Source organism: Xylocopa sonorina, chromosome 4 (genome assembly GCF_050948175.1).
Source record: "Xylocopa sonorina isolate GNS202 chromosome 4, iyXylSono1_principal, whole genome shotgun sequence".
In the NCBI taxonomy this organism is placed as follows: Eukaryota; Metazoa; Arthropoda; class Insecta; order Hymenoptera; family Apidae; genus Xylocopa; species Xylocopa sonorina.
In genome coordinates this window covers 11,246,637-11,261,847 of record NC_135196.1, presented here as the reverse complement: position 1 = coordinate 11,261,847, position 15,211 = coordinate 11,246,637, and the positions used below count along the sequence as shown (strand labels likewise).

At 33.8% G+C, this 15,211-nt stretch overlaps 3 protein-coding genes across 3 annotated transcripts in view; all 3 read left to right on the top strand.

Moving 5' to 3' along the window:
- The window catches only part of LOC143423082 (dual specificity mitogen-activated protein kinase kinase 4), a 4,584-nt gene extending 138 nt beyond the window's left edge, over positions 1-4,446 (top strand). The window contains exons 1-9 of the mRNA XM_076894153.1: positions 1-213; positions 880-951; positions 1,303-1,417; positions 1,493-1,585; positions 1,653-1,830; positions 1,897-2,016; positions 2,088-2,387; positions 2,471-2,697; positions 2,799-4,446. The exon at positions 1-213 is cut by the window's left edge and continues 138 nt beyond it. Of these exons, the coding sequence (XP_076750268.1) occupies positions 171-213; positions 880-951; positions 1,303-1,417; positions 1,493-1,585; positions 1,653-1,830; positions 1,897-2,016; positions 2,088-2,387; positions 2,471-2,697; positions 2,799-2,964 (1,314 nt within the window). The 5' untranslated portion in view covers positions 1-170 and the 3' untranslated portion in view covers positions 2,965-4,446. The remainder of the gene's footprint in view (positions 214-879; positions 952-1,302; positions 1,418-1,492; positions 1,586-1,652; positions 1,831-1,896; positions 2,017-2,087; positions 2,388-2,470; positions 2,698-2,798) is intronic.
- A 3,849-nt stretch (positions 4,447-8,295) lies between these two features.
- Positions 8,296-9,647, top strand: LOC143423088 (forkhead box protein J1-B). The gene is made up of 3 exons (XM_076894158.1): positions 8,296-8,538; positions 8,879-9,057; positions 9,207-9,647. The coding sequence occupies exons 1-3, from the start codon at positions 8,301-8,303 to the stop codon at positions 9,624-9,626; spliced, it is 837 nt and encodes a 278-aa protein (XP_076750273.1). The 5' UTR covers positions 8,296-8,300; the 3' UTR covers positions 9,627-9,647.
- A 2,103-nt stretch (positions 9,648-11,750) lies between these two features.
- Positions 11,751-15,156, top strand: Rint1 (RAD50 interactor 1). The gene is made up of 12 exons (XM_076894096.1): positions 11,751-11,991; positions 12,084-12,322; positions 12,393-12,566; positions 12,644-12,778; positions 12,877-13,138; positions 13,227-13,452; positions 13,590-13,755; positions 13,872-14,037; positions 14,114-14,331; positions 14,443-14,608; positions 14,697-14,830; positions 14,921-15,156. The coding sequence occupies exons 1-12, from the start codon at positions 11,863-11,865 to the stop codon at positions 15,102-15,104; spliced, it is 2,199 nt and encodes a 732-aa protein (XP_076750211.1). The 5' UTR covers positions 11,751-11,862; the 3' UTR covers positions 15,105-15,156.
- The last annotated feature ends 55 nt before the right edge of the window (positions 15,157-15,211 follow it).

The following is a 15,211-nucleotide window of genomic DNA, read 5'->3' as shown; positions in this document are numbered from 1 at the left end:
GTAAGGTCTTTCTACGTACTGTTCGCAAAGAAACGAAATTGCACAAATGGTGCGTTTATTACGGAATGCGTATCCTAGATTGTTAAAATCTTGCGGAAAGGTCTCCTAAAAGGAGCGCCTTTGGTAAGAAGTTTTTGTTTTGGTAGACACCTTTTTAAGGATCTTAAAAAATGACGGAAAACCGGGGGAATTTTTCAGCTCCAACTAATCAAAGTAAGTTGGAGTGCAATAAAGTTTACTGATAAATATATGTATAATTTGATCTACATAACCTAATCGCTATCTTCATATTCAACTTTTAACACGGCGGGTTGTTTAGGTGTCGATCATACGATAGATACTGGGTTTATTTGGACAGCTGTAGAAATCATTATTTAAGTCATTGATCTTTCAACTTAAACGTTTAATTTTACTATTCGTGGACTTTTGTTTCCTGACAATACTATTATTATGTAATGATTAAAGAAAATTACTCCATTTATACAATATAAATGTATAATATTCGCTAATTTTGTGTTCTTATAGTTAATACATTTATCTTTTATTTCTGTGTAATTATTTCTTGTTCATTAGTAAAGTGTACAATTATTATAGTTTACAAATAATCATCATTTATATTATTTTGACAAATAAATTTGCCTTTTGGTACTAAAGTTGATGGAGATGTCTATGAGATGATATAAAATGAATCAACTGTTGATGTGTAAATGTTAATAGTGACAGATCCAAATACATCTGGTATTTATCGAGTTAAGATTAATAGGGAATCATAAATTTAGAGTATATGCACATGTGAATGCAGATGTATAATTTATTATTAAGCATAAATTATATTAAATTATTAACTGTATAACGTTAGCATACTTTATTAATATTTAGGTTCCAGCAGACAGTTTAATTTTCAACATTTGGATTTTGGATCTATTAATGATGTTCAAAATGAAATGTCAGGTATTTGCATCATTATAATAATATTGAATGTATGTACATACACACACGAACGCGTGCACAGACAGACACATCTATTTAAACTAATCCTAACATTTGAGAGGTATTCCTTAGAATATATATATTCTGATTATATCAAGTTTGATAATTTTAACCCTTTCCATTTGAAATTTTTCTAGTATACCTTAAAGAACTTAATTATGTGCTTTAGCAATTCTATAAAACTATGGAATTATACTATATCCATTGGAATCGTATATCTTGTAACTTTATTGCAAAGTGCACATGTTTCATCTTATTATAGTAATATGCACGTGTTTCATCTTATTATAATTTACATTTATTTTATGATAGAAAAGAGAAGACAATTCAAACTTAACTTTCAAACACAAGGAAGTAATATACCATTTAGTAATTCAACAAACTCTTCTATTTCTAATTCAACTGGAACTGCAGCTGGTTTACCAATGTAAGTTATTTAATAAACAAGAATATCGTGATACACACACATTTCCCTATTTATTCCTGTATTTAAAAATTGTAGGTCTTCTCGTCCAAATTTGCCTCTATTTTTACCGAAACTTCCAGTAAGACCATGTACTACTGCAGTTGCACAAGAACTGCCAGATAAGGCAAGGTAATAAAAATTAGATATGCAAATAATTGTTTAATAGTATGATATTGTTTGATAAATTATATTATAGAGATAAATTACGAATGTGTCAGTCAATGCAAAGTACTGGGAAATTACAGCTATCACCAAATGTAATATATGATTTTACAAGTGAAGATCTTCAAGACCTAGGAGAAATTGGACGAGGAGGATTTGGCACTGTAAATAAGATGATTCATAGGATAAGCGATACTGTTATGGCTGTGAAGGTACATAGTTTTAATCTTATTTAATTAAAATAAATTGTTTAATGTTTGTAATATATTTGATTGTAGAGAATTCGTTCTACGGTGGATGAAAGGGAGCAAAAGCAACTATTAATGGATTTAGAAGTTGTAATGAAGTCCAATGAATGCCCATGCATTGTGCAATTTTATGGAGCTTTATTCAAAGAAGTATGACTATAGATGTTTGAGTATTAATCTCTTTTAATCTCTAGTTAACAATGGATATCATGTTTTGGTAGGGTGACTGTTGGATTTGCATGGAACTCATGGATACTTCATTAGATATATTTTATAAGTTTATTCATGAGGTATTAAAGGAAAGAATACCAGAACGTATTTTAGGAAAAATTACTGTTGCCACAGTAAAGGCGTTAAATTACCTCAAGGAAAAATTAAGAATAATTCATAGAGATGTAAAGCCTAGTAATATTCTGTTAGATCGACATGGTAATATAAAACTTTGCGATTTTGGTATATCAGGACAATTGGTAGATTCTATTGCACGAACTCGAGATGCTGGATGTAGACCATATATGGCTGTATGTAGTGAATGTAAACTATCTAAATTATATCATAACTGTACACGATTAGACGTGCTTAACTGTATGTTATAATTTTTCAGCCAGAAAGGATAGATCCTCAACGCGCAAAGGGTTATGACGTTAGAAGTGATGTATGGTCACTAGGGATTACATTGATGGAAATTGCGACTGGTTATTTTCCATATCCAAAGTGGAATTCAGTTTTTGAACAACTTTATCAAGTAGTTCAAGGTGATCCACCACGATTATCTCCTAATGAAAACGGAAATCATTTTACTATGGATTTTGTGAATTTTGTGAATACATGGTAAACTAATTTATCACTAATTTATGCATAATTCTTTATAGATATTATTTTTTAAATGCTAAATATAAAGTTTATACATTATTATTGGGTGACTGTTGTAGTTTAATTAAGGAAGAAACACAGCGACCGAAATATAACAAATTACTGGAACATCCTTTTATCAGAAAAGCAGAAGAAGATACAGTTGATGTTTCAGCTTACATAAGTAGCGTTCTTGATAATATGGCTCTCAGGGGATTGACGCCTTTTACCACTAATCGACATTAAGTGGAAGATATAATATACTATACATTTGTACCTTAATTTCTATAATTTTTCAAATCTTAGAGTTGGTTATTGTAAATGAATAGGTTATTTGCACTTCATAGTTAGTCTAGGTAGTAAAATTAATCAACATCGATCATTGTCGATAATAAATCATTTTATGTAGAATCATACTATCGTGTCACACAATTCTTAGACATAGTGATTAGAAAAGTGTTCTAATAACGAGTTGACATTTATAATGTATAGGAGGCAAATTCTAAATCAGCTTTCTCATTGAAATTGAATACGATTTCAATGAAATACGTTTATGAAAAGGTTACCTGTTTCATACTTTGTTTATAATTGGTCATTACATGCCACTAACGCGTATTTCAACGATGATTCTGGAGGCTGAGAGTCACAGTGGTGTATATTAAACAAAGCACATTTTGAGAAATTCGTGCTTTTAAGTTCGTGTTTGAAAAAAAGTCAATTTTTTTTTATTTCTATATATTTTACCGATTTCGATTGTATGTATTAATTTTAAATTGCACCTAGTATCTTGAATCGTACATTGTATTTAAATTTTAACTTGAGGTAATCGTAAAATTATAGCGTAGCTTAATTATTTATACTTTGTTAGTTACTCTACTATTATTCTCAGTCCTTCATTCGTAATGATGATATTAAATCTTTGCAACGCTTTCAGAGAAAATCTAAAAGTATGTAATGATATTGAATGTTAAAGCAAATGTTATGTTTTAAGTTTTTTTATAACTTTATAGCATTCGGGATAAAGGAGGAAGAAAAAGAAAGGGTACCATGAAATTGGTGAAAAGGATATTATCTATTAGAAGTTTAGTGGACTATCTCGGTATACATCTTTAGTATCAGCTAAACAATATGAAAATAATTATTTTCTATAATGTTGCAATATTAACATCGTATTTAACTTTTTGTGCCCTCTTTCCTGCCAATACGTACTTAAATGTACTTAAATAGGTACGAAAAGTAACTCTTAGTTTGTTTGGTTTTACATTATGAAAGTGTTATTATATAAGTACAGATTACAACAATATGATATAACAAAATTATAATTCTCTTCTTTATTTTCACGATGGCATTATGAAAAACCAAGTTCCTTATTCGAAAAGAATGACAAGGCCATCGGATTTAACGGAAATAGTCTTGATTTTTACAATGACGCAGTTCCTCTGTTGAATTTTGTGTGCCTGTGCGAGTGCGTGTGAGCGCGCGCTTGTGTGTGTGTATGAGTAAACGAAAAAAAACACAATAAATAATGTATAAAATAAATGACGTATACAAATAGATTTGCGCCTTTAATATGTATTATAAGCACGCGTGTATGAGTATGATGTACATACGCGTAATACATCTAAAACTGTTACTTAAATAGAACTGTTTCGTTTCCGTAAATTTGATAAAAAAAAAAGAAACTCGTATAAAGATAGATCTCGGAAAAAATGAAATTTTATAAAAGCACAGGGCAACGCATTAACTTGATCGATACGAAATTTTATTTCTTCGTATTTAAATAAAATGCTGCACTTCGGCATGAATTTTGTTTACTCTGCTCAAGCTTATCCTAGGTATATACATACACACAGTTATATTTATTTCTACAATTGCAATACCAATATTTCAAGTTATTTGCGAATGTTTGCAAGTGCAAGACCGTAGTTTATTAGTTTATTAGTTTATTAGTTACGTACATTGTAAAAGAGAGATTTATTCTTTTCAAGCTGAGGTAGAATTATGTTTGGACGAAAAATCAATCATCTAATACGTGTAGATAATGTATTAAGGTTTCCTTTTTTTTGTATAGACGATTAATTGTAATTGTCGACGTAACTATTACTCTTTCTATAGCCAGCATTGCCGCCACGGCAGTCGGAATCAATTTCTTTGAATATTTTATGAGGGCACCATCGTTCTACTGAAATCTATACTCACGGCTCTCGCGTCTATATTTGTAACTTCGCGAAGTAGTATCTGGTCTTTTAAGTTAACCATTGAAATATGTCCACATCATGTTTCATGCGATGACCTATAGACATTCCTTAAAAGGGATCGATCCCCGGTCAATCTTGCGCTTTTCAAGGAAACTGGGTTTTCTTCAAGTAATTTTCCTTCGAGTAACTCAACCAGTTCCCGATATTATCGCGTATTTCTTTACATCTTCTTTTAACGCAACCATTTTCCTTATTTTGAAAGAGAAGAAAAACGCCGAAGAACTAGAAAACTTTACTTTGGGAAGATATTTGAAAGTTATTGCCTTAACTATGTACACGTACGTATTCTCGTAACTACTCTTTTCTTCTCTGTCCGTTATTGATAAAAAAACCTCAAAACTTTAATTGGAAACTAATTTTAAATATACTTTTCTTTTGTATTGATTGTATCTCTTATACGATGGATGTGACATTCAGAAACTATTTTATATATATATATATATATTAAATTTAGTGCATCCTATAAAAGCGCACAAATGTGCAGTTTATTAATAGTTGTAAAATATTGTTTCTTGAGTTGAAAAAGCGGAGGGGGCTTGAGGAAGATGAAGAAATAGAACAGAACGAAGAAGAGGAGGTATGGAAATATGGAGAAACTGGTTTAAATCAACGTTAGAAGAAAGAGAAGCTCGTGGAAACATTTTAACAACAATTGATAATAGTAGGTGTATAATGGTAAAACGGAAAGTGGTCATGAGTCACAACCTGACGCACGGGGAGGGTAGCAGGTGCTACTGCTGTTGGTGCTGGTACTGTTGGTGCTGCTGGTGTTACCATTATTACAGCAGTGGCCAGCTGGGTAGGCTAGCAGGGGAGCGGATGTTCCCAGGAGACTATTGATCGTGCATGTAGATACTTCCACTTGGACTACGTAGCAGGTCGAAATTTCGCTGAGACCTATTCAAGTTCCACTTTGTTGTTTTCTTTTCACCCCCAATTTACATTTATATCATTGTCATTGGTACGTTGCGATAATTATATTTGCCTTAACTTAATCTTTTCTATCGCTAGATGAAATTAATACAAAATATTATTATTTTATAATGCAATTTACATAATATTATAGTATATTTTAACATCTGTTAGCGATAGGTATGCAATACTCTATAATTATCGTTTCGAATTAGAAACTTGAACTTTTTATTCTGTCATCCGAATTACCAGGGATTACATTGAACGTATACATATTCATTTTATAGACGTTCGTTCGATAATGCGTGGATCTTCATGATTTTATGAGGATAGGGTTGGCCAACTATTGGATAACGCCCACACGATGCCTCTACGTATAGGACAAAATAGCGGCCAGATCTCCGGCGAATTTGTCAGCAAAATTTCGTCCTAACGATCTCAGCGGGCTTCGACCAATAATAGGCAAGCCTGGCAAACGTAACACGCCATTCTCGTCGACGTCGAATAGCAACGGCCCTTTCCCCTCTCTTTCACGCTGGGACATCATAACTGACGACCAGAGCCTTTCTGATTCGATCAATGAAAGTACCTGTACCAGATCGTTCGGGTTATACGACCACCCCTTACTGACAATAAGGCGCACGACCACCTGATTTTCACTTTCCGCAGACTGGTGAATTTTAATTATTATGGATGCCACGCAACAGAAATGCGAAATATAATCTATCGCGTTTTCTTCTTTAGCTTGCGCGACGTAAAAAAAACATTTTTTTTATACAAATGCACTGTAACAGATTTGAATGATTTAACTATACGTGAATAATGCTCTATAACGGAACGATTAATTTATAATTCTAATACAAATGTGATTTTAATCTTAATGCGGTTATTATTCTATTTTGGAATGGAAATAATTAGATGTTCAAATGTTTTAGGGTGAGAAGGAATACGGAGCGGAATGTTTAAAAAGCAAGAGAATGAAATGTATCAAGTTTCTACATATGCGGAGAATTACGTATGGGTATTTCCATACGTGTGTAGATTACGTTGAAATTATACCTACGCCGTTATAAAAGATTCAACTTTGAGTTCGGAATTAACAAATTTGCATGTACAAAGCTGAAACGCGTAAGTGGAACGAAAATATTTCTATTTATCATCTACGAAGAAACATTATTCAGACATTAACATCCCAATAATTAATCTAACAAAATTCGTTTGCTTACTTACATGTTACTCATCGATGCGAGTGCTTGTCGTCGCAATATATTATAGGTTGCAAATGAATCTTCATTTAAATAATATTAGAGGACGTCTGTCAACTCACCGTCAACCGCAGAGCGAACGAAAAAAGAAGAAAAGAAGAATAAACATAAAATTTTGAACAGGCAGAAGTATCATGAGAAAAAAAAAAGACGCGAGGGCGAGCTTCCCCCCTTTTTCACTGTCCGAGAATTGAAGAGAAGGGGGAAGGTTTGCACGCAGGTTTGAACAGAATGTACATACATAGATATGGTTCACCTGCAAAAGGGAGCCAACACCTGTCACGCACACCAACCACGGCCAATGGTTTACGGTAAGCGAGTAGATTCCAAAGTGGGGTTCATAGTGGGGATTATCAGGGCCTCCGTTACCCCTTGGGCGCTACATAGTTTCATTCGAACGATCATGCGGTTTACATGTTTTATTCGAAATGTTGCCGAGAGTGTACGTATGCGACGCAACAAATCATAATCGGGTTCGCGTTCGCAAGATTCTTTACGTATTTTGACGCAACCCACGTTCTCGTTCGAAGTAAGGACTGTCCGCTTGATCCTCGACCGTGCTCGTTTCTTTTCTTTTCTTTTTTCTTTTTCTTTCGAAAATGCTGCGCTATCGTTCGAAGAGTTTGTAACTTCGAGTTTGTAACAATTCCGCTTCGATCTACCGTGACCGTTCGCTCCGTTATGTCGGCCGCGATATTATGCGCTAGCGTGGTTCAACGCGCGAATTGATCCAATCGGATGCAATAATTTCTGTCTCTTTACTATGAGCAAAACCGACTCGAAGAATGGGACCTTCTGTTCGTTTTATTTTCTAAATGAGATGTCAGAATCACACGAGATTGAAGCGTATCCCAACTATTCCATTACAATCGGAGATTGCGGATAAGTCATACGTAAAATGTTTGATTTCAGTAAGTATTTCTTAAGCACACTTAACGTGCAGTTTTATTAGATTACGTGCACCACACGTGCCATTTCCATTTGAATTTCTCGCACTTCCGTCGTTAATTCAAGAGATTATAATTTGATCCACTACGTGTCACGGAAATGGTTCTTAAATGTGTCGTCGAATCTATACTCGATTCTCTGGTATTTTCGCTCAGGCTCTTAGCAGCGTTCGATACTTGTACGATGAAAAATAGCGAGAATGAAGACAGAATCGATCGATACTGAGAGACGAACGGATCGTGGCTCATCGGCTATGAAGGGAAATATGCATAATGACGATTACGGGGTTGAAGCAGAATTGACGAGCCTCTCGTGGCTACAATCGCTCGACATTACGAGTGCTTCTAGCCTGCCAACACCACCTTGTTCTCCGTCTCCACCGCCGGTTACGCGACAGCCGAGGAAAAAGCTTTCACCCCTGATCAAGGCCGAGCTAGGTGAGCAAATAACTTCGCTTCGATCATCGTTTAATTGTCCAGTCTGTCGTTGATAATAATTATCGCGATGCTCCGTTAAAAATTGATATGTATCGCTATTTTAAGATACGATCGATTCGATTTCATGTACCGCCAGGTTTGCTGGAGGTTCGGTCGATTTAGTTGTTCGTAAGTGTAATTTACTGCGCGTAGATTGCATTATTAAAACAGAGGCATAAATAACAAGTTTCGCAGCAATAACCGCGGTCAAATTGTACAGTAAACTGCTCGTAGTCGAAAAATATCACTGCGACAACGCATGCACCGAAACCAGCCATATTAATTTCGCTACTTTGTACAGATCTTGCGGCGAACGCTGAGAAATATCGCACCGACCCCGACACGAAACCCCCGTTCTCGTACGCCACGATCATTTGCCTGGCGATGCGCGCGAACAACAACAAAGTGTCGCTGTCGAACATATACGCGTGGATCCGTGAAAACTTTCTGTTCTACAAGTACGCGGACCCAACTTGGCAGGTATCCAATCTCTCGTTACGCCTACAGTACGTGTGCCCGTTACGATAAATAAAACGCAATCCTCGATAAGAACAGGGAAAGTACAGCGAGATTCGTGAACAACCGGTACGCGTTTACTTTAACAGTTCGTTTCTCTTGGTTGCACGCAGAATTCGATTCGGCACAACTTGTCGTTGAACAAGTGTTTCGTGAAGTTGCCACGTTCGAAGGACGAGCCGGGTAAAGGAGGCTTCTGGAAGCTGGACTTGGAGAGGATGGAGGAAGGTAGAAAGTCGAAACGGCGCGCGGCGATGTCCCAGCGAATTCGCGGGACGAGGAAGGTCGCGTCGACGGAAACGACGGGGTCCACCGCAGCGGAGAGCAACGTTCCATCCGTTAATTGTCCGTCCACGTTGTACGAGACCCCGCCGAGTAGCGTGTCGCCTCCAATCCCGGATTATCTCTCAGAAATCCCTGATTCGACGCAGGTCAGTTTAAGCGAGGACGATCTAACCGGGTTGCTAATCGCTACCGCGGGTTGGGATGAGAATCAGTTGGATCTCTTAGACTCCCTCCTCGATACCCTCTAAACGATTAATCGGTTAAGTATTTTTTACATAAGCTCGTTGTCGGATACATATATATATATATATATATATATATATTTATTACATTTAACTTCCTTACCATAATATTTTTCATTCTACCCTACAAGTCTATACAGTTCGATTCTGCGTCTGTACGATTCGAATTGGAACGAGTTCAATACGAAGATACTTCAGCGGTGAATTCTTTTTTTAATTAGAGTGGAAATTATGCGAAAAGTTTGTCATACACAATGGAAGTATACGTAGACGAATTATGAATATCATGGAAATGAATTTTTTTACCACGAGTGGATGTAAACCGAAGTGTATATAAAATATTTTCGTCATTTTAGGTTTAATTTCGGGTATCTTATTTATTTACTCAACTTGGTAATTATTATTGTTGATATAGGTATTTATTAATGTAAGGAGATGATTTGCGCTTATTACTTGACTGAGCGAAGGGGAAGATAGGATACTGACTAAAGAGACGTTAGACGAGGGTTCTGCGAGCAAATCGGCAGTTAGTAATGTATAAGGGAAATCATTATAATGCGTGTAGCAACGATAATTTGCAGTGTGCCTTCGAGTAAAAATAAATATTAACAATATGATACATTTTGCCAAGTATATTGATTCGCGTGAACGACGTTTCACATTTCTGCTTTTAAATAAGAGATAGCGAAGTGCCTTACAAGTATTCCCAACGACAAAATTGTATACAGGTACTTGGATTTTTTTAACTATCTAGTACGATGTTTCACATCGGACGCTAGGAGCGTGTAATTAACGGAAAATCGTCGGATGTTGCGGACGATATAGCCGATTTATATTTTCTACAATCGCAATTCACACGAACGGAATTAATATCTCGAAACAGTAAAGCGAAAGAGTAACGTACGAAAGTAATATAATAAAAAGCGAAAGGATATAATGGGCAACGAGTGAGTTAAAAAAGTCTACGAAAAATAAGAAAGATGTGTCTGCAATTTATAATACTTTTCTATAACATCACCACTGTGCAGGACTATATTTACATGTATACATTAGTCATAAAACCATGATACTCTGAAAGACTTTTTACAATAAAGTTCTGATATTAGCCACGATACATTATAATTTTCCAAGTTTAATTAAAGGATCAGTATTTGCTGGAAGAGCGTTGCCATTCCTGTTCAAATACCGAAATGACGATGATCCATTAAACGTAAATAACGATGCGGGAACGTGTGTATGCAGTTCAAGTAACAGTTAAATGATTGTCATTACTATGTATATTTGTGTAATTGAAACTGAACGTTAATTTTTTCTTGTCTAAATATTATTTGCAATATTTTATAAAATAAAATATTTTTGTGTGCGCACTATACACCCTTCTATTTGTCATACATTAATCATGTCTCCTTTTAGTATTACTATTCGCTGTTTCTAAGAATAAGCATACGAAGTGTCACAAGTAAACAATGATCTCATTGACGAAACATATTCTCTGATATTACATTGTCGTAAATACTGTCAAGTCTGTCGTAAATTCAAGATGCAACTGTGCGCATTCTGCGAAATTTTATTTCAGTACCTATTTATTAAGTTTTAAATTAACCGCGTTTTTCTAGCTTAGTGGCGCCATCTCTGCGAAAAGAGCTCAAACTGGTCGCACATCATTATCGACAGTGAAGTAAACTACTTTGGGACTGGTAGCGCCATCTCTGTAAAAAGTGCTCAAACTGGTCGCACAGCGTTATCGACAGTGAAGTGAACTACTGAAGCACTAGCGCCATCTCTCGGAGAAGAACTGAAACTAGTCCGCCATTAGTTTCACTACTTTCCGTAGAGATGGCGCTAGTGCTACACTAGTTCACTTCGCTGTCGATAACGCTGTGCGACCAGTTTGAGCACTTTTTACAGAGATGGCGCCACGGGTTCCAGAGTAGAGTCGGTATTAGCTGTCTCACTCTTTCTTATAGCTTTCTTATATATCTTACTCTCTCTTACCTTCACAGTGGGAGTTTAGTTTACTTCGCTGAAAATAATTAGTACGATGATTGACTGCAGTGGTGACAGGTACATGTGTACTCTTAACGATCGAAAGAAGGTTAACTTTAATCTTTTTTCAATTTCATGTTGACACTGCATCGTATTTCAGTTTCATTGATGAGTTAATAAATTCATTGTCCGAAACCTTAAATTACTAAACTTGTAATGTTAATAGAGTAGTAGAAGATATTTGAAACATATCATCATGATAGATATGAAAGAAACAGTTTTACAAAAGTTTAATGCTGAGTTAGGAACCGATTTACAAGGACTTAACAAGATATATGAACTTCAAGAATGCCTTAGCAAACAAAAGAATGAAATCGAAAAATCGGTATGTATTTAAAAATCTATAGTTGCTAGTATGAACGTTATGAAAATTTTGCTGAATTTGATCTATCTTTACAATTGTCCTTTAAACATTAGCTGTCGATGGCATCCACCGAAGCTACGTCAAGGGTAAAAACAGTCATAGAAAGTGTTGAAAGAATAAGCATAGAAATCCAACGATTAGAAGAAACATGTGCGGAATTCAGAAGTGACATAGAAGAAACCATGCACGAGGATGATAAAAGTTTAGAAATGCAGAAAATTATAGATACCATAAGTTATTTAGATAAATCACTGTCGTATTTGAATTTTATAAAATACATTGAAAACATTAGGTAAATTATCATTCATTTCCTTATACTTCATATTCATTGTTAACTTTAAAAGTTTACTACATGGTTTTAGCGATGAGATACAAGTATCTTTAACAAACAGCGATGATGAATCAACAATTTCATTGTATACAGATCTTACAAATATTAGTTGCCAATTACAATCATCGAAGTGTCATTATCTTCAGAACTATGTAAAAGAGACGCTTCATTTTTGGCATAATCTTATAAAGGATAAATTATCCAAGTACCTATTTTTATTTTAATATTAATACTTCTAAGGAAAATATGACTATGTATAAAAACGTATATAACAATTTTCAGAGAGTACAATGATATACTAAAGACATTAAAGTGGCCTTTCTGTGGAAGTAATGCAAATGTGATACATGCACCTATGCCAGAAACATTAATGAAATTCAAAATAGTTACAGAATATTTATTACATTTGCAATTACCGTATCCTTATAATAATACAACTTTTATATTTGCACTTTCATTAAATTCATTTGTATCATTTAGAAAAGTATATTTTGTCTTTGATTAAATATATGTAGAGAAGAACCTGTAATGCCTCTAGTAACATCGATATTATTGACTGATTTTACTCCTGTGAGTTTACCAGTTTCGCTACTGGTCAGGCCACTTAGACAAAGGTTTATATATCATTTCACAGGATCCAAGTTAACAAATCGGCAAGATAAGCCAGAATGGTTCTTTACTCAAATAATAACATGGATTAAAGATCATGTACAGTGGGTACAGAAAAATGTACAACCTGCTGCAAATTCAGTAGGTCTTAATCATGTGGATATGAAGGTAATATACAATTCAATATACATTTATGTATACATATATATATCTATATATATATATAATACGTATTGTAACTACTCTGTTGTAATAGGTAGAATTTATGCGGGTTTTAGTACAATTAGCAGTTGAAAAACTTCATTCCGAATTATCAATAGTACAATATGACGATGCTTTATTTGCTCATTTAGTTGATGAAGCTTTAGGTTTTGAAAGAGAATTAAGAGAGACGTTACTTTATCCTCCAACTCAACCAGCAACTATTGTTGTACTTACACAAGCTCATATCTTTGTTAAGTGGATTAACGTGGAAAAAAAATGTAATCTTAAAAAGTATTATGTTTTTTTTTATTTAAATTGCTATGTATTTGTGTATATAATTTATAAACGTAAATATAAATTATATATACAATATATGAACATCATTTCTGTGTTTAATAACATGGTATATTGTTAGATGCGGCAGAAAAAATGGATGCTATGTTGAGTTCAAACACAGCTTGGGAAAAATTATCGAATTCTGATACTGATGATATGAAAGTAACTGAATGTGCAGATGCTTTTTTAACTCTTCTAACAACAATTTCTGACAGATATAAACATTTACCTCAACCAGGTCACAGGTAATAATAATTTGATTATGAATGGGTTTTTCATATCAGAGAAATTAATAATATATTACACTTGTCATTTCTTACATAATATATAATATAATATTACCAAAAATTCAATTATAAAGATTACAGTTTCTCGAACTGCAATTAGAATTGATCGATGATTGGAGAATTAGATTGATTCAGTTGTTACATGAAAATTATGAAGACCCTTTAACTTCCCTTATGCCATGTATTCTAAATACATTGCATTATGTTGCAACAGTACTGGAAGAATGGGGTATAACAGTTGTGAGTATTTTAAAGATAGGAAATGGTTACAGATTAGATTTTATACTGTTATATCACTTGATTATGTTATTTCTAGCACTTTTTGCAATTGCATTTTTTTAAAAAACAATTTGAAGTAGTGGAGACTGCTACATTAGAAGGAAGTGATATTAAAAATGTAGGTGAAGTCGAAGGTTCTGTGTTTGATGAGGCTGTTGCTCTCCTAAGAAGATTAGAAAAGGAATTAATAAATGAAATTAGTGATTCTGTGCTTTTAGATGTAAAAGCAAAAAGTAGATCATATAGAACTGATAAGTAAGTACAGTCAGCATGTAAATAAATTGTCAAAAGAGAATTGTGTATGGTATTTGTTATACACAAATTGAGAATAAGTATAAAATGAACTAATACTATGTTTTTTTGCAGATGGTTTGCAATGCCATCTAGTAAAGAAATGATTTCTTTATCTGTTACACAAAGTGGCTATCCTATGTTTCAAGAATTAGCAACACAACTCAATCTGCTACACAATAGACTTGCTTCACCACTTTTTTACCAAGCTTGGAAAAATTTAGCTTCGCAATTTGATCAGGTCAATTGTTAATTTTGAAATTATTCTATATATATATATTTTTTATATTAATTATTTACATAAACAGCAATTTCTTTTATTCTTATAGTTCCTTTTAGAAGAAGTTGTGCTAGTAAATCATTTTAATGTTGGTGGTGCAGAACAATTGCAGTATGATATATTAAGAAATTTATTTCCACTATTTGGATTATATATCAGTAAACCAGAGTCATACTTTCCTTTGTAAGTAGCAAATGATTATTATGTATCTTTTAAAAGTTCAAGATATATTTGAACACATAAATTTATTATACAGTAATTATTTAATTTTAGAATTAAAGAAGCCTGCATTTTATTAAATATTATGCTGGGTTCAGCAATGTTACTTGTTGAAGCTCTGAATAACAGCAATGAAACAGCAACAAAGGAAATATTAGCAGATGTTGGTGTTTATAAAATGTCATCTGAACTTGCTCTAAGAGTAATTGGAACAAGAACAGATATTACTTATATATAAAAGATTTTCCTCATCTTGTGTAATAAAAAATTAGATTTATTTATTTATTTAATTTTGTATATAATGCATTACATTTTCCTTTGCATTTTTAAATAAACAGTTGATAT